The following is a 25,191-nucleotide window of genomic DNA, read 5'->3' on the forward strand; positions in this document are numbered from 1 at the left end:
TCAGCCCTCAGCGAGCACGCCTCCTGCCCCGGGGCTCTGCTTTCGGGCGGACACCCGTGGGCGGCGAGAGTATCGCTTAGCCGGGGTAGAGAACGGGTTCACGCCGGCGCCTCCGCGGGGGAGCGGGTCTCGAACCCGCGGCCCTGAAGGAGCCTCCCCGCGCGGTGCATTCTGGGCCCCGCACTGATTTATGCAGGAGCCGCAGAGGGCGCCGGGAGAAGCGGGAGGCGGCGGCGGTCGGTGCTGGCGCGACGGGTCGGGGGGTCGGCGCGGCGATCGGGGCTCTCCCCAGCGCGCAGGGCCTTTGCCCCCTCCTCGGGCCGCGGCACCGCCGTCGCGGGACGCAGCGGCACCTAACCCGGCCTCAGCCGGCCCATCGCCGGCAACCACGGACGTGGAGGCGGCGGAGGCGGCGGGCGGAGCCGAGCCGGGCCCGGCCCGGAGGGACGCGAGTCCTCCCGCCGCGGGGGAGCCTGCCCCGCCGCTCGGTAGGGAGGGCCCTCACGGCGCTGGGGCCTCCGTGGCCGGGCTCGCTCCTCTGGGGGAACGCTGAGCCCCCGCCGGCTGTGTGCGGGCTGCGGGGCCGCGCTCCCGGCGCCGCTGGGGCCTCCGGCGGGGAGAGAGGGAGGCCCGGCCGGGCGATCCCCGTGAGGGGCGGCGGGGTGAGGGCAAGGGGGTGAGCAGAAAAGCCCCATCTCCTCCGCCAGCATCTTTGTTTGCCGGGGCCTGCCGCGGGGAAGAGGATCGGAGAGACCCGGGCGGGTGAGCTGCCGGTGCCCCCGTCTCTCTTCGGGGCCTTCCTCCCCCGCCTCTGCTTTTCGGGCGCTACCTCCGTTGTCGGCGGGGTTATTTCACCCCTTTCGGCTGGATATCACCGGTTCCCGAGCATCGTCGGTGGGATCCGGCCGAGGCAAGAGCGGGTGGAGGATTAACGCAGAGGAAACAACAGGTCTCTCCCTTCTCCTCGCCTTCCAAAGCGATACCAGCGCCTTGCTCTTGGGATTATAAATGTTTGAACTAAGACCCAGGAAACTGGAAGGGGAGCCTCCCGTTGGAATTAACAGAAGAGGAAAGAAGGGAGGCTTTTCCAAATCCTTTACGAGAAAGCTTGTGCCGTTTTCCCATGCTGTCCACGCTCTCTTTAATAATGCGATTGTGACCTGAGTGGAATTTATGAGCAATGAACTATTGAAGCTTGTTGCACCACTGCATCGGACTACACTTTTTTTTTTTTTTATATTTTGTTTCATTCTCAGCACATGATTCCCCCATCCCAGCTGTTGGAGGACCTATGGGCCAGTAATAGAGGGATGGGAAGCTGAGACAGTTTATTTTCACATTCTTCTCTTCTGGGGACTTGGCTAGTTAGCTGAAGCTGCTGCTGCTTTTTACTGGATCCGCTCTTTTCTCAGCGGGTTTACTTGTTTTCATGTGCACGGGGTGTTTCAATTAAATAGACATTGGACTAGAGCTGAATGGATGCTTTGCAATCCGAAAGGTTTTTTGGGGTAACAAAAAACTACTAAAAACAGAGAAGAACTGGTACTGCAGGAAACCTGGGGCCTGTTTTCCAAGCCTTTTTATTTTATTGAGCAAGGTAAATAATGTAGTGGTGGTGAAAATAGAGGGCTTATGGTACTCATGCATGAAAATGTTACAAATCACTTCAGGCTGTTCACAATCTTTCAAGGGATTGAGAGGTCCCACAGTAAGGCTCAGAATAAGTTTAGTTGTCCTTTAAAATGTTCAGATGTGAGTGAGAAATTTAAGGCTGAGAACATATGGTACCTGAGAGACTGAGAGAACAGTTTTTTCTGATTTGCCTTAGGTTCTTGTAGGTTTGTGATGTTCAGAGAGGCTGCCTGAAGAACTTTAGAAGTCCTAGAGGCTCAGTGAGAATGTGCAGTAATTATATTAGGTTTTTTTCCCCCTATGCTTTTTAAAAAATGTGATGCCTTAGACTCTTGTGACCTGCTAGGGTCTCTTAAAAGTCCTTCCAATTTAATGGTAGTACAGTATTTACATTTGCATTGTTAATTGTATTCATACTCTGCCTTGAATTATTTTTGCTTACCTTTGCTTTTGTTATCCACAGTGACAGCTGCTGCCACTTCATAATGAATTTTCTGCTTTTTATTTTCCTTTGCGTGTGTGTCTCCTGAATTGGACTGTGTGGATTTACCACTAATTTACATGCATCACTTTTACCATAGACACAGCCAGCATAAACTCACAGGACTCTTTTAGATACTATCTTTCTATGTTTCAAACGTTGGAAGAAGCAGATAATGATTCTCAAAATATGCAGTGTAATCACTTACTGGTGTAAGTGTATAATTTTTGGTGGCGTGCTGCATGCCTTATCTTTGTTTTTTTAAAGATCTTAGCAGCAGTTTTCTCTTAACAAAAATATAAATCTATTAAAATGAGATCACAGTTTGAAATGTAGCTGTAAAAATCTGGTTTTGCAAGAAGTCACAAGATTCTCATTATGAAGTGATGCCTTGATGAAATTGATTGTATACCTTTTCTCCTGCAGTCTTAATGAAATAGTGGCAAACACTAAGGTGTTGGCAACCTTTGCTGATGCTATCATTGGGAAAGCTGAGTTGTTATTATGGGTAGTATCCAAAGTTCCTTTGCTTATCCTGTTTAGATTTGTTTGACTTAAATTTACGGTCTTTGTTTTGTCTTATTTTGTTTCAAGATGATGTGTGAGGTGATGCCAACCATCAGTGAGGCAGAGATTCCCTCTGGGGGAAATGGAGGCCATGGTTCAGGTTCCCCGTTACAGTCAGATGCTGATTCCCATTTTGAGCAATTAATGGTGTCCATGTTGGAAGAAAGGGATCGCCTTCTGGAAACACTAAGAGAAACTCAGGAGACGCTAGCGTTGACCCAGGGCAAGCTTCATGAAGTTGGTCATGAGAGAGATTCCTTGCAGAGACAGCTCAATACTGCACTTCCACAGGTATGGATGCTTTGAAAGGATGGTACCTTTCGACAATTTTTGTATTCTTTGTGGGTTTCTGTTGGCTTCTTGCATTATTTACTTTACTGAAGAGTCAGGTAATGTTAGGGGAAGATCAATCTAGCTTAGTACTTTCGTGAAGTATCTGTTGATGTGTGCTTACTATGAGAAAGATACTAAAGCAAGGTGAGCAGGGAACATCAGCCCTTTCCCTCCAGTGTGCTTTCCCAGTGTCTGCCATTTCTTTGGCTTAGGTTGAGCGTGAAGTCTTATCTACATCCTTTTGTTTAATAGAACTTGATGGACTTTCTTCTGTCACTGGTATTTTTTTAATGTTCTTTCTAACCACCTGATTCATTCACGTGCTTAAGAATTGCTTGCAGGCCATTCTGATACTGTTATGGACTTTGGTTTAAAAATTTGAAAAGTTTAAGACTGCTACCTTGTGAGTGCTTACTGAGTTGTCATGGCAGTGTAGAAATCTTGAGTGTGGTGTTTAACTCGTATAGTTCCTTTTGGAGAGTTTGGATTTGTTTTTTGTTTAGGAGTTACTGATTATTGACTTTTGGAGTGTACCAATATACAGCTTGTAGTGCTAAACGTGTTAGGTAGGGCACTAGTGTGTCGTTAGGAAAGGTGACTGGTGTCTACAGAACTCGTTTTTTATCCGTTGTAGTTAAAAAAACTACAACTGAACTTTGAACACTTTGAAAAGCATTTGATTGTAAGGCTGCTTTAAGATGTCATTTAACTGTTGGTAGCCTTAACACTTGGCAAAGCAGAGGCTGCTTTAAGCTGTCATTTAACTGTTGGTAGCCTTAACACTTTCTAGCATGTTTGGTAGTTGTCCCAGCTATGTCATGGTGATGTTATACTTGCATACATTATTCCAAGAATGCTTACTATTTTTACAAATGTTTACATATCCTTAAATATTGTGGTTCCTGTTTATACACTTTAAAACAGTAGTTTTAAACCCTTCTGTTGCCACTGCTCTCGTTGTAACGTAATCACTGTATGACTCTTGGTATGGTAATTGGTACTGGCAATTACTCAGGGATAGAAACTAAAAAATAATACATGTTAATCTAGTTACAACAGCATGAGGGAAATCAGAAAGGGGATATTTTCAACCTTTGCTGCTCCCTGTGTTAAATCATGTGCTGTAGGCAAAAATCATTCTTTGGGTTTTTTTTTGTTGTTGTTGTAATATTTGTGGCTTCTCTTTAGCCGCTATTTCAGGTCTGCTGCATTAATGGATGCCATTAACCAATCATATCATCTGTAAACTGTTAGACTTGAATTTGTGGATAAGTAGAATCACCCAAAGCTCTAAACTATACTGTGCCACTTTTTCCTTTTCAGTTCTCAGCTTTCTTTCCTAAATCTAACAAGCCACTTACATGTAAACATTTCTTTCTAAACATTTCTAAAAGATTAATGAAGTTAAAAAAAATAATTCCCATTTTCAAAAATGTCATAATTTTATGGTTTCGTGTGAAATCTGTAGGAAAACAAGTCTCACGGTTCAGTTGAGAGAGGGATTTTACTGCAATTTTATATAAATATACAGCAGTGTAGATTTTGTAGATTGCTGTTGAAAAATGCTGTTGTCGTGGTGTGAAAACTATGCCTCTTTGGTCCTCAGTGGTGCTTAAGCTCAAATGATTGTGGAAGGTGATGATTGATGATGCTTTCAAAAGTTAAAATTATTTTGTTATTCTTGCTACAGTCAGAAATAACTCCTGTATTTGGCAAGTTTTTGTTTTGGTAAAGATTCAGTTACTTCATAGGTGTAAATTTCTGATGAGGTGAAAAGATGTGGGTTGTTTTCTTTTTTTTTTTTTTTTTTAAATTCTAATAAGTGTTCACTAGGAAAACTTTGTGGTGACTGTAATATTTGAAACTATTCAAACTCTTTTGTTAATTATTTCAAGCTGAGCATTCTTTTGAACTACGGTCTGAAATGACCCGTTGTTTAACTGTGATTTCAAGAACGGGTTGAAACAGGATAACTTTAAATTTACTGGCAACTGTGTTATATTTTTTTTTCAGGAAAGAAGGGATTTAGTGGTGTACTTTTTGTAAAGATATTTTTTATAGTAGTTATTTTCAATTTAGTCAAAAGAGATGGGAAGATCAATTTAACTGGTTGTAGAAATACTAATATAATTGCTTGAACTACTAAATCACTATGTAACCAATGTAGTATTTGTCCCTCAGAGGTGGCATGTGGCTCGTAAAATGTCTTTGTAGCTGATTTTGGAGTACTTTATCTTAAGGAGTACTGAATTGAATTGTTTGTTTGTACACTTTTCCTGTTTCATATATTTAGCTGAATCAGCCAGTTAGACTGTTCTGATGACCGAAGGAAAGTCCTTGTATAAAAGAAAGAATGCCAGATTGACTGCTTTTATACCAAAAATACTTTGTTGTTTTTACTATGAAGATGCACAATTTCTAATGGCATCCCTGTGTTTCATTCCTTACCTTCACTGAATTTCTGTATAAGGAAGAGGCTCACCCTGGTGTGTGTATATAATTACAAGATGGCAAATTGGTGCTTACGTGTTTGAAACATCTTGTAGATTATAAAAGTAAGTGCAATTTATTCTGCAGGGGTGATGTGCATTCTCTGAAGTGTTAGAGAAGTAGACTTTTGTAGTGTGCTGGTCAGTTAGTAATTTAAAGGCATCAGTTCTAGCTCACATAAACCTGAAACAGCTGTTTAGAGTAAGAAGCCTTTTGTTCTGGATGTTTAATTCACAGAGAGAAGAGCTTTCTAACCTTATATACATGTGCTTTATCTGTTACATCTACACAGAGTAAAACTGACAAGTTTTTCTTGTATGGACAGCTGGAAATGAAATACATCAACGTTGTCTTGATAAAATAACTGAATTCTTGGCAATGCTTTTTGTTTTCTGGGAGTTCCCTTCTATTACACATTACCCAAGTCAAACTGTACTCTGACCTTGGAAGATGAACTTGATGAAATCAAATTGCTGTGCAAGAGCTTAAAATTAAATTTATTCTTCCTAGAATTTTTCACGGAAAAAATGAAAATTAACTTTGTACTTTGAGAACTTAGAGAACTGTTATTTCTAATGTAAACACACTCAATTAGGATTTAATTATGGTCAGAAGAATAATTCCTCTCTGTTATTTTCCAAGCCTTTAATGTGCCTTCTAGAGTGTATTTTACAAAATTCTAGGTTAGTGTGTTCTAGGTTCTAAGTTAATCTGTGAAACAAACAGGATGCTACTGTGTTTAAAAGTTAAATTTGGAACTTAAGACAGTTGAGGTCCAAGTGTCTTGCTATGAAGGTGTTGCTGGTCAGGGATCATTTTGCTGGTAGAATTTAATGTAAAAATTTCTAAATGACAACAAGATGGCTGTTTTGGATGGAGAAGAGTAGAGTTGAATTTACAGAGACTCTGGTACGTGTCACAAATAAAAGCACAGTTGATGAATTCATGGCAACTTTTATCAGGATGACAACTTTAATATGTCTTTTAAGAGTTTTATAAGCTGATGTAGAAATACTAAGCTTCTGTGATACAGCAACACTCATTAAGATCCATCTTACTCTTGTACTTCTACTCTTTTGGTCTTAAATTTATCATCTTTTATTTTCATTTCTAGGCAAGGTAAGTAAAATAAAAGTTTTTCCTGTATTTGTGGTGGCCCTGTTCATAATTTCTGTATTTAGCAACATATACATAGGGGCAGATGAGAACTTCCTGTCAGAGGCTGTGTGTGTGTCTGAGTGTAAATAAGAGCACTTTATTGCAATGTGGAGTTAAATGTGGGAAAAAGAAGCTGCCTGTAATTTTGGTTTGGCTTCAGCTTTACTAGGTTGCCCATCATATCTTAAAGTGAGTCCCTGGCAGACCATTTTTAGTTGCTTTCTATCTATAGTAAATATTCTACCATTACTGCACACTTCAAATATAGTGTGTGATCTTTTATATTTGTATTCAGTTAAGTTCAGGTATGTCCCTGTAGAATGGTCTTTCTTAGACAATCTCAGAAATACTCTTTGATGTCTCCCACATAAGAAATATCTGAACACTTGGTTGGAAGACTTGCCCTTGTATTGTTTTATAATGAAGAACTTAAGGATCTAGTTGCCATTTTAAGAATGGTGTCACTTGGATTTCCTCCAAACAAGTTTTCAATAAGACAGGATGTCATAGATGTAGAAATGAGGTTTTTGAATTGTACGTAGTCTGAAGAACACAGTTGCAGAAAGTATATTAAGTAAAGGGCTTGCCAAGCTTTGCAGCAGCTGAGATTTCCGTAGCATTTTAAGTGCAACTCCATTTCCAGTATTCACAGCTCTTCAGCCTTGAGGTGACAGAGCTTATACTTCTTACAACTCTTAAGCCTTGAGGTGACAGAGCTTATACTTCTTACTCTGGCAAGATGTGGTACTGGCGTCTACATAAAAGACATTAATCTCAGCAGAGCACCATGTATCCAGAAATGATAAAGATCCAGAAGGATTTCAGATGTGCAAATGTCTGTCAGAGCAGACATGTCTTCTGGTTCTCATCCCGTTCTGACAGCAAAGATGAACACGACTCTTTCCATGGCATTTTGACAACTATCATTTTAGTTTTGTCTGTGTTAAGTTCCAGGTGCTAAATCTTACTTGGCTCTTGCTGTTAGTAAATTACTGGATAGATTTGTCTTTACACTGGGTTAAGTCAGATGGAGATAGGAGTTAAATGTTCAGAATTCTTCACTGACTATATCAATAAACCTCCACTTGCCTAACACATCTTTCTTTGCAAGGCATAGAAACAGACAACTTTTGTCCAAAACCTTCAGAATATCAAGTTTTCTGAAAGTACACTCTATGATTGGGCAAAAAGAGGAGAAGCTACACTTAAATAATATAATGGTGTATATTGAGGACCAAGTCTCTAGCATTTGTTCTAACTTAGTGTCTCATTTCAATACATTTGGTTGAGTTTGTTTATTGAAACATCCCATCCCTACCCAGCAGACATCTGTTTGCCTATTGTTAGCAGCTTGCTGTTTATACTGTGCTTTTAATTTAAGTTATCTCGATTATAAATAGACCTTTCAGATAGATTAGATTTAGAATGAGTTTTAGGTTTTCTTGGTATTTGAGGATGAACTTCAGTGCTGTTACGATGCCTCATCAATCTCTCTAATAAAAAGATATTATGAAGTCTGAGACTATTGCTTTTCTTTTCCTTAGCTTATTTATAGGAACGATGTTTTTGTGACAACACAGAAATGCTTCTTGATTGTTTTTAATAGTGGATGTAGCCCTGAAAGATGACCTAGTGATTATTTTGACCCACTCTTCTGTTACTGTGTACAAATGTCTGATAATGGGTTTATTCATGTTTGGTGTGCTGTAGTCTAACTTGCAGTGTAACTAACAGGCTGTGTAGAAGCTGGAGGTAAAAGAGTATAATCAAAACAAGCTGTTTTAAAAATATATGGTGTGTTTAGAACCAGGTGAACTTCACATACTTGCTCATCTGTGCTAACTTGCCTGTAGCCTCTGGTACAGCAGGTAGTGTTTATTTTGGTAGTCTGAGAATTCTTTGTCTGCAAGCCCTTCTGTTTTTCTCTGTTTTTAAAGTGTAACAAAAAGCTATATTGGAAAATATTTGTTAGCAACACTTAAAGAATCAGTGTGGCTACATAGTTGCAATTTCCATCTATGTCTTTGGGGAAAAAAAAAAGAAAAAACCTCTTGGATTTTTTTTTTTTTTAGAGATAAATGTGAATTAAAAATGCAATCCCCCCCATCTTCCTTCCAAGTTCTTAATATTTTAACATCCACTGGCCTGTGGCCTTGGTTTCTCCTCTCTGGTATTTATTTAGGAGAGGTGGATGTTGGTTTTACTCACTATAGGATTTGAAGATAGAATTAAGAGTACACGTTTGTTTATGCTTTGATATATGTAGATCTGTTATAGTTGTCAGAGTTGATGTTTTCATAGAACCTGAATTTTTAGAGAGAATGCTTAGCTATCTATTAGTAATTTTGGGTTTTGTTCTTCCTAAGTTAGCACTACATCCTGGAACTCAATTAATATAACTCAGAATAACTTAATATTGCTTTTTTTTTTTTTAGTTTTCCTGCCTTAAAGGAATATCATAGAGGTCTTCAAGTAAGCTACTTTAAGCAATTTAGGCAGCTTAAGTCACTTTAAGTCTGAAGACTGACTGGTATCTGTTGACATATATTAGAAAATACTTATCATAATCTCTTGCGCATATGGATCTCAAGCTACAAATACTGAGAAGGGATAAATTTGCATTGTGTGTGTCAGGTAATCTGGGTGTTCATAACTTTCCACGCATATTTTTTGGTAAGCCTGCCTGTGGATTCTCCAAGCGTAAACAGGGAAATGTGTGGCAACTCTTGCCAGGAAAAATGTTTTCACATTCTCCAGGCTGAAAGAAGAATTATTATTTTGCTGTTGAGTGGAGTGAGTTTTTTATTCAACTTGACTTTTTCATGGTAGTGTTTGGAAATACTGTTTCTGCATTTTGTAAACTCCAGATAATTATGTAGTGAGCTGAATACGCCAAGCTTATTTTTTGGTAAGCCTGCCTGTGGATTCTCCAAGCGTAAACAGGGAAATGTGTGGCAACTCTTGCCAGGAAAAATGTTTTCACATTCTCCAGGCTGAAAGAAGAATTATTATTTTGCTGTTGAGTGGAGTGAGTTTTTTATTCAACTTGACTTTTTCATGGTAGTGTTTGGAAATACTGTTTCTGCATTTTGTAAACTCCAGATAATTATGTAGTGAGCTGAATACATCTGTAGAGGAGATGACTCTCCTAGTTTGTATATTTGGAATTGGAGGACTCCTGTGGTTACAATACTTGTTAAAGTCAATGCTCAATTTTATCCTGATGTATTTTTCCTTTGGGTTATCTGTAAGCTGATGTGAGTAGCTGGTTAACTTGGATTTTGCCTATGACCTTTATCTATTTCAGACTTTACCTTGGGTTTTGTATAACCTCTGATGAAAATCAGCTCCTTTTCTTCTAGTTCGCATGACAAGGCTCTGGAGCCTGTTCCTACAGTGGCCAGAGCTGTAACATTTTTAAGAAGAAAAGCTTTGTTGCTTAATCTTCTCTTCTGCTATTCCACAGTGGAAGCCTTGAACTTTGCTCATGTGTTTATGTTTGTGTCTATGTTTATGTTCCTCAGGATACAGTTTTTGCAGATGGCAGTGAAAATCTTAATGGAGGTGTAATTTTGGTTGCATTTGAAATATACTATGACTTTGGGTACATATGAATAAGAAGCGTAAACATATCTTTTCCTGTAGTTCATCTGTTTTATTGTTATGTTTTCAGAAATATAAATGTTTAGAAAGAATATTTTGTTTTAGAACTTCTATGAAGTGGTCCCAGATTCCTTAATGAAAAGATCTTTACGCTACCAGTATTAGGCATAATCAGATATTGTCAGGACAGATCTTAAACAAGGACCATCACTTGTTTAAATGGCCATGTGGAAAAAAGCTTGAAAAATTTGATACGCTCATCTGTCTGGTTTTGTTGAGGAGAAAAAAGAGCTTCCACTTGGAAAATAAACAAGTGTTTTCTATTTCTTGTGGTAGGAAAATGTGCAGCCTTGATTTTTGTTTTTTATTTTTAATTTTTTTAGGTTTTTTTTCCTCCCTCCTCCCCCTCTGTAGAACACTAGTCTCTATTTGGGTATGCTCTGAGCCATGCTGTGTTGTGCTTTCCTCCTATTGCTAGTACCTGGGGGAGTTTGGTGTCTAGTTCTGTTTCACATCTAGTTGTCTAGAAATATTCTGTAGCATAGTGCTTGCTTTTTTAAATCCTACCTCCCATATAAACACATTTGGTTCAGTTTAAATTACGTGTAGGGAAACATTGTTTTTAAATGCATTTTTTGCCTTTTACAAAGAATTGCAGGGTAGATTATCTGGTAGAAATGAATAAAGAATGTAGACCATGGATTAATAAGCTTTTTACTGTTGAAAGAAGTGAGATTTTTTTCCCTACCTCAAATTTAGAGAACTGTGCACAGTATAAGTATATAATTATATAAGCACAAGTAGCTGAATAATTTATGTAGTTAAAAAAAAACAAAACAAATTAAACAAAGCCACCTTAAGATGTGCAGTTTAAACAAAGGTTTTTTTCCTGTTGACAGAGTTTAGACTGGTTTGATGTATAGGTGAAAGATCTAACTAAGAATGTTCGTGTAAAGAAACTACCTTGCAGTTGGTGAGCTTTATTAATAATTGTCTTCTCGATACTGACAATTTCCTGTAGTGAGAAATGGTGTTTGTTTTGAATTGTTTGAAAAGAAATTTTGGCTGCCCAAATCCTTGGTGTTAAAGCTAAAACTTTCTTTAATGTGGAGAGGTCTCACTCAAAGAAGATTATAAATCCCTGTTATTTAAATGGTGCTGGATTCATGATTATCTCAGTAAATAGTAACCAATTTTTTAAAATCTGTTTTAGTACTATTTCTGAATTCTTAAGCATGATCATGAAAAAAGCCACTGAAAAGGGAGAGAGATATCTGAAAGTGGAATTGCTTGTTTGTTTTATTGTGATGGTGCTGGATTTGTGATTATCTCAGTAAATAGTAACCAATTTTTTAAAATCTGTTTTAGTACTATTTCTGAATTCTTAAGCATGATCATGAAAAAAGCCACTGAAAAGTAATCTGTTTTAGTAGTATTTCTGAATTTTCAAGCATGATCATGAAAAAAGCCACTGAAAAGGGAGAGAGATATCTGAAAGTGGAATTGCTTGTTTGTTTTATTGTGTGCTTCACAGAATGCTTGATATGAATGTTCTCTCACTGTGTAAATCAAAATTGTTTTGAAAAAGCAGGATTCCCTTTTCCTTCGATGTTCTATATGCATCTAAAAGGACTTTTGTCTTCTTCAATGGCACGGTTTAAATTGTAGATTTGTGAGTTGTGGATTCTCAAATGTCTTATGTGAGCCTGTCACAAAAATAACTCAGCAATAGATAGTTTTGCCAATGGAATGTCATAGTCAAAACTCCCCTTTTCTTTGGAGTCCTATCCAAATAATGGGATATTCTGCTGGCTCAAATGGTGCTCTGTAATGTGATGGGGCCTTCTTCAGTGGCACGGTTTAAATTGTGGATTTGGGAGTTGTGGATTCTCAAATGTCTTATGTGAGCCTGTCACAAAAATAACTCAGCAATAGATAGTTTTGCCAATGGAATGTCATAGTCAAAACTCCCCTTTTCTTTGGAGTCCTATCCAAATAATGGGATATTCTGCTGGCTCAAATGGTGCTCTGTAATGTGATGGTTGATGGGTCTCCGTTAAGCTTGGTGAATGAATAATACTGCACTGAAATTCTGTTACTGGCTCTGCTTTTCACTGTAGTTTGGGCTTGAGTAAGAGTTGTGTTGTTACCAATGGGAACCTGAACTCTGTGTAATTGTATATTCTTTAGGGTTCTGTTCTGTATCGTATTTGAAGTCCTGACTGCCATCTCATGCTTGAATCTCTTGCTTCTACAAGAATTTTAAGACATGGGCTGCCTTTTGTGTTTCAGCTTGGAATACCAGAAGTAAAAGGAAAGTTTGACCCAAAGGCCATTTGAAGATTTAAATGGGATTCTGTTGTTCAGAGAGTTACCTGTAGTACTAGAAGTTCTTCAGATAATCTAATTATGGGGGTAAAGGATGATCTGAGAGGCCAAGGTTGGAACGGCAGGGCTTGTATGGAGAGCAGTCTTGGATGTATGGGTGAATCTGGTGGGGGTTTTTACATGTTTATGTGTGTCAGGTAAGCTTCTCACTTCAGAACATCTCTTCAAGGCTCTCTCTATTGCTGGATTGCATTTGGGTGAATGACTAAAAGTTTGGGTTAGATAATTTCAGGGATACCTGAGGATACCACTGTGAATCTTTTTTTTTAATTTTAGTTTTTATTCCTGAGTAATATATTTTTTCATGCAGTATTATCACCTTTTTGCAGTTCATGGAGAAAAGTCTTGAAAGGTCATAACGTTTTTTTAGCTTTGTGTTGAAGAACATGAGGCAGGTGCATCCAGTAATTCATTCCTTTTAGAACATGCAACTTGAGTTTTCAGAATGTCTTTTGAGGGTGTGGTTCAACAACATTATCTTCCAAAAGCTGAGCCTTTGTTTTAAGAAATCTGGAATTGCTTTACTTCATGTAAAGTGGAAATGAAACAAGCTTTTTAGGATTTTAGCTCTTGCTAGAATGTCCATACGGGAAAGAAGCTGTCCTTTTCCCCTCCTGTAATCTTATTTATGCAGAGATTTATATTGGTGTAACTCTGATCCCCTGTAGGAACTGTGGTCTTTAGAGACTGTGTAATGCTCTTCTGTAGTTTGTGCAATGGTTATAAAAGATTAAGTCCTAGGAGAAATGGGCCAAGCGTGTCCCTGCTCTCCACTGAGTGGGAGGCTGCAGGGTTTCCCAGTTGTGTCATCTTTCCCTTGTTTGTAGCCCAGTGTGGAATGGGAGCTTCTTCCTCTCCTCAGACCAGGTTCCCCACCAATCCATCTTTCACTTCAGCATTTGTTACTGGTTACAGAGTATTAACAGACTGTCCTCATCTCTTCCTTCTTTTTTTTTTTTTCCCCTTTGTCTGCCTTTTAGTATTGTTTGCATCCCTGGTTTTGTTCTGTGATGTTAAACGTTGGCTGGGGTCAGGTAGTTATGAAGTTTGCAACTGTTGGTTATGGATATCTTTTGTGGCAGACAAAAAAGTACTTGGAACATTAAAAGAAGCTTAAAATCCCCTTACAAAACAACTCCTTGACACTTAATACATGTTGTTGAGTTAACTTTTTCTGTGTTTAGACACCAGACTTGGCTGTTGTGAGACCTGAGACTATACTCTTTTTGCATGGGCTTTAAAGTTGCCTTTATTTGTAAAAATTGAGCAGCTTTTCCACGGAATGGTCCAGTTGTTTTTATTCCAAATATTGCAGATTTGGATATATTTAGCTTCAGTAAGCCCATTAAATGCACTTAGCATGTAAACTGGGGTTATAGAGTACAAAGAAGTAGAAAAATAAAATGTAAAGAGCCTGTGAGTTGAATTTCCTGCTGAAGGCACGTATCTGTCCTCATTGAGTATTACTTGCTTAAACAAGTTTGAAATTATAAGACTGAAGTGTTCATCGCTTGGCAAAAAAAATTAAATATATATATATACATAATAGGAGAGCACTGAGGGGGAAGTACATGTTGATGCTTGTTTAATGAGGGTGGCTTGGCCAGCCTTATTCAGATATTCCCAAGCACTCCCTTTTAACATAGTGTGAAAAAAGCACTTTACAACTACTGGCCACAGAACTAAACCTGACAACTGGAGGCCAAGATAAATGATTAGAATAGGGCAGGGCAGGGCCTCAGCTGCTGCTTACAGTTTCTGCAAGCACAAGTATCTTGTCGCTGAAATAATCCTGCATGATGGATCTTGTCCTGGGTCTATTTCTAAAAAAAATAGTGGTGTTAGTCATGTGAGGATTAATTTTTTTTTAAAACAGACTAGAATCCAGTATTTAGGATTCGATAATTTTTGATTCATGAAAGTCATAGGAATTTAATGTTAGATGTCAGCTGAACCAGAATTGTTCTGTTTCTTGCGCATGCAGTATGTTTAGAGTTGATACACAGAAAAATACATTTATTTTTTTTTCTTACCCAGGGAAACTGACAGTTCAATGTTGCTTAAAACTCATTTGCTATAGCTTTTGTAGTAGCTACTTAGCTTTCAGAATGGGGGGCTCTCAGGAAAAATAGTGAACTTGTTAAATTTTCTCAGCGTATCTTGCAGTTTTATGGTTTGGAATTTTTGAGGGCCATTGTATGCTGTGAAATCCTGCATGGGATCCCGGGAAATCCTGAGGAACCTCATGTGGAGAGGGAAAACTTCAATGAAATCTCTATGGTGTCATATTAAAGATGGAGACTGGTTTTGTCCCATACCTTGTCAAACTGGTAATGCAAGATTCTTCCTCTTTAATTAAGTACAACTGTATTCTCCTTTTGCCATAGTGGGTATGGGTGTGGGTAGGTTTCTTCACTGACATGGACTCCAAAAATGGAGATGCCTAAAGCTACAACTAAGAAGTCGTGCTGCTACTTACTGTATTAGTAACTAATCAGAATAGACTGGGCTAGGGGTGCAGGAATGTGGTAATTTATATTGTGAAACCCTTAGAACTCACCGATTTGGAGTGTAACTGAGAGACATTTGATTTTCTAACACCCCCCAGGTTTTGTAAAGTTATTTCTGTGTTAAGGTAAACTGTTTGGAATGTTGGTAGTTGGACAGTACAGTATTGGAAAGGATTATTCTGTTATTGAGCAGTCTCAACAGTGACAGTTCTACACGAAGTAGCCAGACATGTCCCAAGTTGAAAAGCTTGTTTTTCAAAGGTGACTAAAGTTTTCCCGATATGTATTTTAGCTGATCTTGTACATTTTCCAAGCTCAACAAGCTTGGTATGGTTTTGCATACTTTTGTGCCGTATCTGCCCTTTCAGGGGATGAACTCATGTACCTCCAAGAACAGCTGAGGTGGAGCATAACCACCACAATGAAAAGATTCTAGCCATGTGATGGGAGAAGATTTTTCTGCTCCCATTGCATATGAATAAATGTTCAATCTCATGGAAGTCTGAAGAATGCTCCTGTATTTCCTATGCTTGCTGCTAGGCAGCTATTACCTTACAGCTGTTGTAATGGTTCTACTTCTGGACTTCCTTACTCAGAAGATTCACAATGCTAACAAAGTAGAGACAACGTTTTAGAAGTATTTTATAAAAACAAGAGAAGAAAATAGCTTAAAACTAGAAACTAGTGTTTCTAGTTAGTGTTCAGTATGTTTGTTTCTTCTTAATCCTCTGTGCGTGCTCTTAAGCTGCAGGGTTCGACCCCCAAGTTGAGTATTTAGAGAAGGCCTTTGGGGAAAAAAATAAGTATTTTGGTATTTGGTTCACTGGATTGATATGTAATCTTTGGTACACATCCGTAGCTTTAAAAGTAGTTTAAAAGTCTATGTTAGGCTGTGGTGAAAATGGGTAGTGTCTGCTCTGGGTTATCTGAAAATGTACCCTGTGTGATAGACTGTATTTTGAACAAGTTTCAGATGCTGGAAGTGATTTACTAAGGTTGATGTAAAGATTAACAAAGTAACTGGAGAAATTATGCATTCTTAAGCTTTCAGCAATTTTAATGAAGGTCAGTTGCCCTACAGGAAGATGCTGCCCAAACTGCACGTTGTTAGACCTAAAGAGGAGTAACTGGCTGAAGTTTTCTGACTTGTTTAAACAACTTCATGTTCTCTTTCCTTAATTTCACAGACCTACAGAGAAGTTGCAGGATGCAGCTGTGGCCCTGTTTTGACACCCAGCACATTACCAGCAAAACAGTCTTGTAGCTATCATTCGTGGCATATATGACTATTGTGTTCACTGTGTTGTATGTAGGTCTAATTAATGGTGGAGCTTGGGAGGTGCTTGGAGATCGGCATGTGTACCTTGCAGTGCAAAGCACGGTATGTAATCAGGGACTGTTGGCTCTTCAGTGATGAACAAAGATACATTTTTGCATGAGGCTTTGCCCCTAGTCTTGTTTACGGAACAGCACTGTTTTGCTGGGTTTAGAGAAAATGAAATGCAAGAGTATGATTTTGTTTGGGTGGTTTGTACAGGTTGTAGTTAATGATTTGAGTGTTGGTGACTCCTGTTGGCCTGTCTGCTACCTGTGCTTTGCTCTGTGTACTTGGGTTTACAGGCTCACTTTCTGAACTCTGTGGGGTGTGTAAAGTCACAATTGGTAAGTGTGGTGAAAGGAAGACCCCTGATCCTTCAGCGAGTGAGAGGCTGGATCCAGCCATGTCTGGGTTCGGGTACTTTTACTCCCCCGCCACCAAATAGGACATGTCCATCAGAAATGTGTTAATTCAGGGAGGGAGAACACAGAGCTAATGTGTTTCTACCTCCCTTTTCCTGTTCCTCCTGCATTCCTCTTGCAAAGCTGTCAAGCACCACCCTTCTTCCTTTATGTTTTCTTGCAGTTCAACACGCGGCGCTTCCTGACAGCTCCTAGCAATGAAGTCTGGATTTAGTGCTCTGTAGTTCAGGCTCAGTGAACACCACACATAAATTTAAGCAACTCACTCAGGATGGTAACTGGGAACCCATTTATTACCATGGAGACTTGGTCTTGCTATAAGCTTTTCCATTTTGCTCTTGGGCACGTATGTTTGGTACCTTCTGGCTGTGAATTGAGAGATCTTTTGCTCATTCCTTGTCACACACCAGGCAGTTGATTCTACTTTGAGCTCCAAAGTGGACTGGAAACAGCAAGTTTCATTCCAGAGCAATAACATTATGCAACTGTAAACACTTTAAAACTTAATTGCCTGTTTAGGATTGAGCAGTGTTAATGTCAAAGCCTAGATAGGTCAATCCCAGAGGTGAGGTTGGAGAATACCGTACTAAAAAAGAGGGACAGAATGATAAAAAGTTACTGGGGTTTAGTATTAGCCACTGGCAGCTGGCCACAATATTCATTTGGGTGTTTTCATGCAGTGTTACAGTTTTTTATAGAGGGGAAAAAAAGGTGGGTTTTGTGTTTGTTTTTTTTTTTAATTGAGGAAAATGCAAACTTCTGAGAATTGACTCAAGGTAGTATTAAATGTTTTAAAATATCTCAGTGCCACTAGTTGGAAAGTGAGAACTTTTTTAATGGTAAAGATGGTGTTTTGGTCTTTGGAGTTACAAACCATCTTACGCCTAAAGAGAAATAGGAAAGGAGGCTGATACATTAATTATATTACAAGCTACAGTGTGTTCTCAGGATGGTGGGTAGTTAGCTGTAGTTGGAAAAACAGCTGCTTCCAGCATGAGAAACCTCTCAGTGCTCTGAAACACAAGAGTTTGACATAACTATATTTTAAGATTACTTTAAGTATTTTCTCACGTTCCCTTTTAAGTTGTTGGGGTTTTTTGAGAACAAAAGATGAACTTACTTCGTAGAACTGATTCTCTTAATGCTTGAAATAAGTTTCATGTTTCCAGGTTAGAAAATCCAGGCTTCTTGATACTCACTGGAGAAGTTAATTTCAGTAGGTGAAAAGCAAAATATTTTCCTTTACCCACACTAAAGCTTATTTTTCTCTTTCCCATTAGCACATGCCAGAGATATGGGAAGGTTGAAAGCGATCTGATTTATTATGCAGAACAGGCAAAGCACAACTTTGTTTCTTCTGGATTTGTTGTTGTTGAAGTGTGTGGAACTGTGTTTTCTTGGAAGGCTGGATTTAATGATTAAAACATGTCAATTCTTTTCAGTTTTAACTCTAAATACCCTTGAACTATTTCATAAATCTGACTGTTAGCTTAAAAAAAAAAAAAACCAAAACAAAACTGGTGTGACATAATAGGTACAAAAATTTGCTTGCTACGAACTTGCAAAGATACTGGGGATATTGGTCCCTGTGTGCTGCGTAAAGCCCTTGGGTTTAAAAATGAAGTGGCTATGAAATACCCTGTTAAGCTTAGATATTTAGCTTTTCTTTGATTGTTTTGTTTAAGACTGTTTATTTGGCCTTTTCATGGTGTTAGTCATGTGAGGATTAATTTTTTTTTAAAACAGACTAGAATCCAGTATTTAGGATTCGATAATTTTTGATTCATGAAAGTCATAGGAATTTAATGTTAGATGTCAGCTGAACCAGAATTGTTCTGTTTCTTGCGCATGCAGTATGTTTAGAGTTGATACACAGAAAAATACATTTATTTTTTTTTCTTACCCAGGGAAACTGACAGTTCAATGTTGCTTAAAACTCATTTGCTATAGCTTTTGTAGTAGCTACTTAGCTTTCAGAATGGGGGGCTCTCAGGAAAAATAGTGAACTTGTTAAATTTTCTCAGCGTATCTTGCAGTTTTATGGTTTGGAATTTTTGAGGGCCATTGTATGCTGTGAAATCCTGCATGGGATCCCGGGAAATCCTGAGGAACCTCATGTGGAGAGGGAAAACTTCAATGAAATCTCTATAGTGTCATATTAAAGATGGAGACTGGTTTTGTCCCATACCTTGTCAAACTGGTAATGCAAGATTCTTCCTCTTTAATTAAGTACAACTGTATTCTCCTTTTGCCATAGTGGGTATGGGTGTGGGTAGGTTTCTTCACTGACATGGACTCCAAAAATGGAGATGCCTAAAGCTACAACTAAGAAGTTGTGCTGCTACTTACTGTATTAGTAACTAATCAGAATAGACTGGGCTAGGGGTGCAGGAATGTGGTAATTTATATTGTGAAACCCTTAGAACTCACCGATTTGGAGTGTAACTGAGAGACATTTGATTTTCTAACACCCCCCAGGTTTTGTAAAGTTATTTCTGTGTTAAGGTAAACTGTTCTGGAATGTTGGTACTTGGATGGTTCAGTATTGGAAAGGATTATTCTGTTATTGAGCAGTCTCAACAGTGACAGTTCTACACGAAGTAGCCAGACATGTCCCAAGTTGAAAAGCTTGTTTTTCAAAGGTGACTAAAGTTTTCCCGATATGTGTTTTACCTGATCTTGTACATTTTCCAAGCTCAACAAGCTTGGTATGGTTTTGCATACTTTCGTGCCGTATCTGCCCTTTCAGGGGATGAACTCATGTACCTCCAAGAACAGCTGAGGTGGAGCATAACCACCACAATGAAAAGATTCTAGCCATGTGATGGGAGAAGATTTTTCTGCTCCCATTGCATATGAATAAATGTTCAATCTCATGGAAGTCTGAAGAATGCTCCTGTATTTCCTATGCTTGCTGCTGGACAGCTGTTACCTTACAGCTGTTGTAATGGTTCTACTTCTGGACTTTCTTACTCAGAAGATTCCCAATGTTCACAAAGTAGAGACAACGTTTTAAAAGTATTTTATAAAAACAAGAGAAGAAAATAGGTTAAAACTAGAAACTAGTGTTTCTAGTTAGTGTTCAGTATGTTTGTTTCTTCTTAATCCTCTGTGCGTGCTCTTAAGCTGCAGGGTTCGACCCCCAAGTTGAGTATTTAGAGAAGGCCTTTGGGGAAAAAAATAAGTATTTTGGTATTTGGTTCACTGGATTGATATGTAATCTTTGGTACACATCCGTAGCTTTAAAAGTAGTTTAAAAGTCTATGTTAGGCTGTGGTGAAAATGGGTAGTGTCTGCTCTGGGTTATCTGAAAATGTACCCTGTGTGATAGACTGTATTTTGAACAAGTTTCAGATGCTGGAAGTGATTTACTAAGGTTGATGTAAAGATTAACAAAGTAACTGGAGAAATTATGCATTCTTAAGCTTTCAGCAATTTTAATGAAGGTCAGTTGCCCTACAGGAAGATGCTGGCCAAACTGCACATTGTTAGACCTAAAGAGGAGTAACTGGCTGAAGTTTTCTGACTTGTTTAAACAACTTCATGTTCTCTTTCCTTAATTTCACAGACCTACAGAGAAGTTGCAGGCTGCAGCTGTGGCCCTGTTTTGACACCCAGCACATTACCAGCAAAACAGTCTTGTAGCTATCATCCGTGGCATATATGACTATTGTGTTCACTGTGTTGTATGTAGGTCTAATTAATGGTGGAGCTTGGGAGGTGCTTGGAGATCGGCATGTGTACCTTGCAGTGCAAAGCACGGTATGTAATCAGGGACTGTTGGCTCTTCAGTGATGAACAAAGATACATTTTTGCATGAGGCTTTGCCCCTAGTCTTGTTTACGGAACAGCACTGTTTTGCTGGGTTTAGAGAAAATGAAATGCAAGAGTATGATTTTGTTTGGGTGGTTTGTACAGGTTGTAGTTAATGATTTGAGTGTTGGTGACTCCTGTTGGCCTGTCTGCTACCTGTGCTTTGCTCTGTGTACTTGGGTTTACAGGCTCACTTTCTGAACTCTGTGGGGTGTGTAAAGTCACAATTGGTAAGTGTGGTGAAAGGAAGACCCCTGATCCTTCAGCGAGTGAGAGGCTGGATCCAGCCATGTCTGGGTTCGGGTACTTTTACTCCCCCGCCACCAAATAGGACACGTCCATCAGAAATGTGTTAATTCAGGGAGGGAGAACATGGAGCTGATGTGTTTCTACCTCCCTTTTCCTGTTCCTCCTGCATTCCTCTTGCAAAGCTGTCAAGCACCACCCTTCTTCCTTTATGTTTTCTTGCAGTTCAACACGCGGCGCTTCCTGACAGCTCCTAGCAATGAAGTCTGGATTTAGTGCTCTGTAGTTCAGGCTCAGTGAACACCACACATAAATTTAAGCAACTCACTCAGGATGGTAACTGGGAACCCATTTATTACCATGGAGACTTGGTCTTGCTATAAGCTTTTCCATTTTGCTCTTGGGCACGTATGTTTGGTACCTTCTGGCTGTGAATTGAGAGATCTTTTGCTCATTCCTTGTCACACACCAGGCAGTTGATTCTACTTTGAGCTCCAAAGTGGACTGGAAACAGCAAGTTTCATTCCAGAGCAATAACATTATGCAACTGTAAACACTTTAAAACTTAATTGCCTGTTTAGGATTGAGCAGTGTTAATGTCAAAGCCTAGATAGGTCAATCCCAGAGGTGAGGTTGGAGAATACCGTACTAAAAAAGAGGGACAGAATGATAAAAAGTTACTGGGGTTTAGTATTAGCCACTGGCAGCTGGCCACAATATTCATTTGGGTGTTTTCATGCAGTGTTACAGTTTTTTATAGAGGGGAAAAAAAGGTGGGTTTTGTTTTTCTTTTTTTTTTAATTGAGGAAAATGCGAACTTCTGAGAATTGACTCAAGGTAGTATTAAATGTTTTAAAATATCTCAGTGCCACTAGTTGGAAAGTGAGAACTTTTTTAATGGTAAAGATGGTGTTTTGGTTTTTGGAGTTATAAACCATTTTACACCTAAAGAGAAATAGGAAAGGAGGTTGATACATTAATTATATTACAAGCTACAGTGTATTCTCAGGATGGTGGGTGGTTAGCTGTAGTTGGAAAAACAGCTGCTTCCAGCATGAGAAACCTCTCAGTGCTCTGAAACACAAGAGTTTGACATAACTATATTTTAAGATTACTTTAAGTATTTTCTCACATTACCTTTTAAGTTGTTGGGGTTTTTGAGAACAAAAGATGAACTTACTTCGTAGAACTGATTCTCTTAATGCTTGAAATAAGTTTCATGTTTCCAGGTTAGAAAATCCAGGCTTCTTGATACTCACTGGAGAAGTTAATTTCAGTAGGTGAAAAGCAAAATATTTTCCTTTACCCACACTAAAGCTTATTTTTCTCTTTCCCATTAGCACATGCCAGAGATATGGGAAGGTTGAAAGCGATCTGATTTATTATGCAGAACAGGCAAAGCACAACTTTGTTTCTTCTGGATTTGTTGTTGTTGAAGTGTGTGGAACTGTGTTTTCTTGGAAGGCTGGATTTAATGATTAAAACATGTCAATTCTTTTCAGTTTTAACTCTAAATACCCTTGAACTATTTCATAAATCTGACTGTTAGCTTAAAAAAAAAAAAAACCAAAACAAAACTGGTGTGACATGGCTTAAAAAAAACCAAAACAAAACTGGTGTGACATAATAGGTACAAAAATTTGCTTGCTACGAACTTGCAAAGATACTGGGGATATTGGTCCCTGTGTGCTGCGTAAAGCCCTTGGGTTTAAAAATGAAGTGGCTATGAAATACCCTGTTAAGCTTAGATATTTAGCTTTTCTTTGATTGTTTTGTTTAAGACTGTTTATTTGGCCTTTTCATGCATGTATCGTTTGGAATAATTGTGGTTTATATGTAGTGTAAATAACATGATGGAAACTTATCTCGGATTCCACTGGTTTCTCGTCCCTGATGGCCTGCACTTTCCCCACTTGTTCTTCTCATCCTCTCTTCAGCTTCTCAGATTTTTTGGGTGAGTTGTTTGATACACAGGCTACAGCACAGAATGTTATCAGTAAAACAAAATAATACTTGGAGATTAAACAGATAAATTCCACTCATGTACTTCTGGTAGAGATGTTCCTAAAGGTGTAACAGTTGCATCTTCGTCCTTGTATTGCCAGAAGATACTACTTTAATATTAATTTAATAATATTTTCTGTGATGAATTTAAAAAGTCTTTCTTTTTTCATATAATTTCATCCTTTAAGTCAGCCTTCTGGTCATGTTGTTGCCTGTAATCCGTCATTCCTTATGCACTCAAGAGTGGTGTTGTGTTTTATTGTGGAAGAAATTTTTCTACTTGAGCAAATTCCAAGCAAACTTTTACAGTTCTTTGTAGAGCATCCCTAATGCAGAGCTGATGTTAATAGACTTTTAGGGATTACCTCTGTTTCTTTCAAGTTTTTTCCCCCGAAGTTAAACACTGTCTTTCCTGTCATGTAGCATTTCTTGGTTTGTGATGTACTATCTGGAGAACCTATAAATTATGCTTGTAATAAACATGAAGGGAACCTGTTCCCTGAGAGCTGTAATGTTCCTGGACTGAGATCTTGCAAGTAACCAAGTGGCCATCACCTTTGACATCAGAAATGGACAGGTTTGACAGCTGGACACTAGTTGGTCTGACTTTTGGAAGGATGTATATATTGTGGCCTGTAAAATACCAAAGGTTGGAGGTCAGTTCTGAAGGTTGATGTAGAAGAAATGCTATTACTTCAAAAAGTCATGGAGTGTGTGGACCAAAAATACCCCCAGAAAATGTATTACCGAACAACAACAAATTTACTTTCTCTGTTTTTGCTTTTTGTTGAGAGTCTTTATTTCTGGCAGCAAGAGTCATATTTGGAATGATTCAGTTGGTTCAGAAAGTTGCTTTCATCAGTAAATATTTCAGCTCAGCATTGAGAATGGGTGTTTGTCAGTATGTTCTAATCAACAGGGGATATTTACCTAATATATTCGGCACTCTCCGACTGATTTCTTGTAAGAGCTCTAAAGTTTTTATTTTGAATCCCATTCTTGTCAGTCCTTAGGGCTGGGTATTTATTATTTTGATGGCAACCAGAACCAGAGCAGAACTTCATTTTCATGTTTCAATCTTCTCCTTAACTACAGAATAAATAATACAGCTTTTTGGATAAGTAGAAAAGTTTCTCAGGATTTTCCTTTAATTCTTTCTGTACATTCATCTGATGCTAAGGAAGAAATTATGAGACAACTCAAACTTTTTTGAGATGATAAAGTTGCAAATAATTTCTCTCTTTTTGAACTGCTTGAGGAAGAAATAAGAAATTATCTACTATTGAAGGTTAAAACTGGAAAGGACATGTCTTTTGGCAGTGTCAACTGAAACTAAGGGCATTCAAGTGTTCTCTGTTAGGCCGCTTATGGGACCTGAAGCAACTATATTTTGTCAAAACAAACAGCAATGGAGGTATTATGCAATGGCAGAAATACGTGTCAGTTTGTTTATGCAGCAGCAATATAAATTCCTGTGCTTATTGTTCTTTTTTGGGTCATCTGACCGTGTGATGGTTCGTGTCATAGTTATGATATATTTGTGCTACAATTTATATTTGCACAGAAGTAAGCAATGGAACAGGACTGTATGTACTACAATCATTTGAAGAGTGAATAAAGTTCTTTTCAGATGTACAGTTATTTTTCAGAAGATGAAGCTTATATATGCCTGAGATAAGAAAATGTATATTAATACTATACAGTGATTTTTACATTGAGAAAGGATGATGAAACAGCATCGTGTAGTCTTTACTGCTTTCTTTATCGTGTTCAAGACTTGTGGTAGAGACTGGAAAAAATATAGAATGTTCCATGTCAGTCCGATGGCCTTTGGGAATTGTGTAATATCAATGCTTGTGAATTTTGATGTTGGGATTTTAAGTTTTTTTTTTTAATGATTTTTTTTTGAAAAGGGGAAAAGAAACCTACAAAGAAAATAAGTTCATATCAAGCTCTCTTGCAAATGCTTTCATAGAATGGTTTAGGTTGGAAGGGGCCTTAAATGCTTTCATAGAATCATAGAATGGTTTAGGTTGGAAGGGACTTTAAAGATCATCTAATTTCAACCCCTATTTTACTAATAGACTTTGACTCTATTAGTACTTCTAGTTGTTTCTGTGGTACTTGAAGAACTCTAACTTTGGAACCATATTCAAGTTTCCCTAAGCTTGTATTGGAGCCAAAGTGATGTCTGCCCTCAATTGCCTGGGAGTCTTGGAGCTCCCA

At 38.6% G+C, this 25,191-nt stretch overlaps 1 protein-coding gene across 9 annotated transcripts in view; it reads left to right on the forward strand.

Annotated features, from left to right (window-relative positions):
* The first annotated feature begins 226 nt into the window (after positions 1-226).
* PPFIA1 (protein tyrosine phosphatase, receptor type, f polypeptide (PTPRF), interacting protein (liprin), alpha 1) overlaps positions 227-25,191 on the forward strand; it is a 66,009-nt gene continuing 41,044 nt past the window's right edge. For all 9 annotated transcript variants that reach the window (XM_014948861.1, XM_014948867.1, XM_014948863.1 and 6 more), the window contains exons 1-2: positions 227-1,597; positions 2,708-2,971. In XM_014948861.1, the coding sequence (XP_014804347.1) occupies positions 2,708-2,971 (264 nt within the window). In that variant the 5' untranslated portion in view covers positions 227-1,597. The remainder of the gene's footprint in view (positions 1,598-2,707; positions 2,972-25,191) is intronic.

This window comes from Calidris pugnax, unplaced genomic scaffold (assembly GCF_001431845.1).
Source record: "Calidris pugnax isolate Ruff unplaced genomic scaffold, ASM143184v1 scaffold107, whole genome shotgun sequence".
NCBI classification, from domain to species: Eukaryota; Metazoa; Chordata; class Aves; order Charadriiformes; family Scolopacidae; genus Calidris; species Calidris pugnax.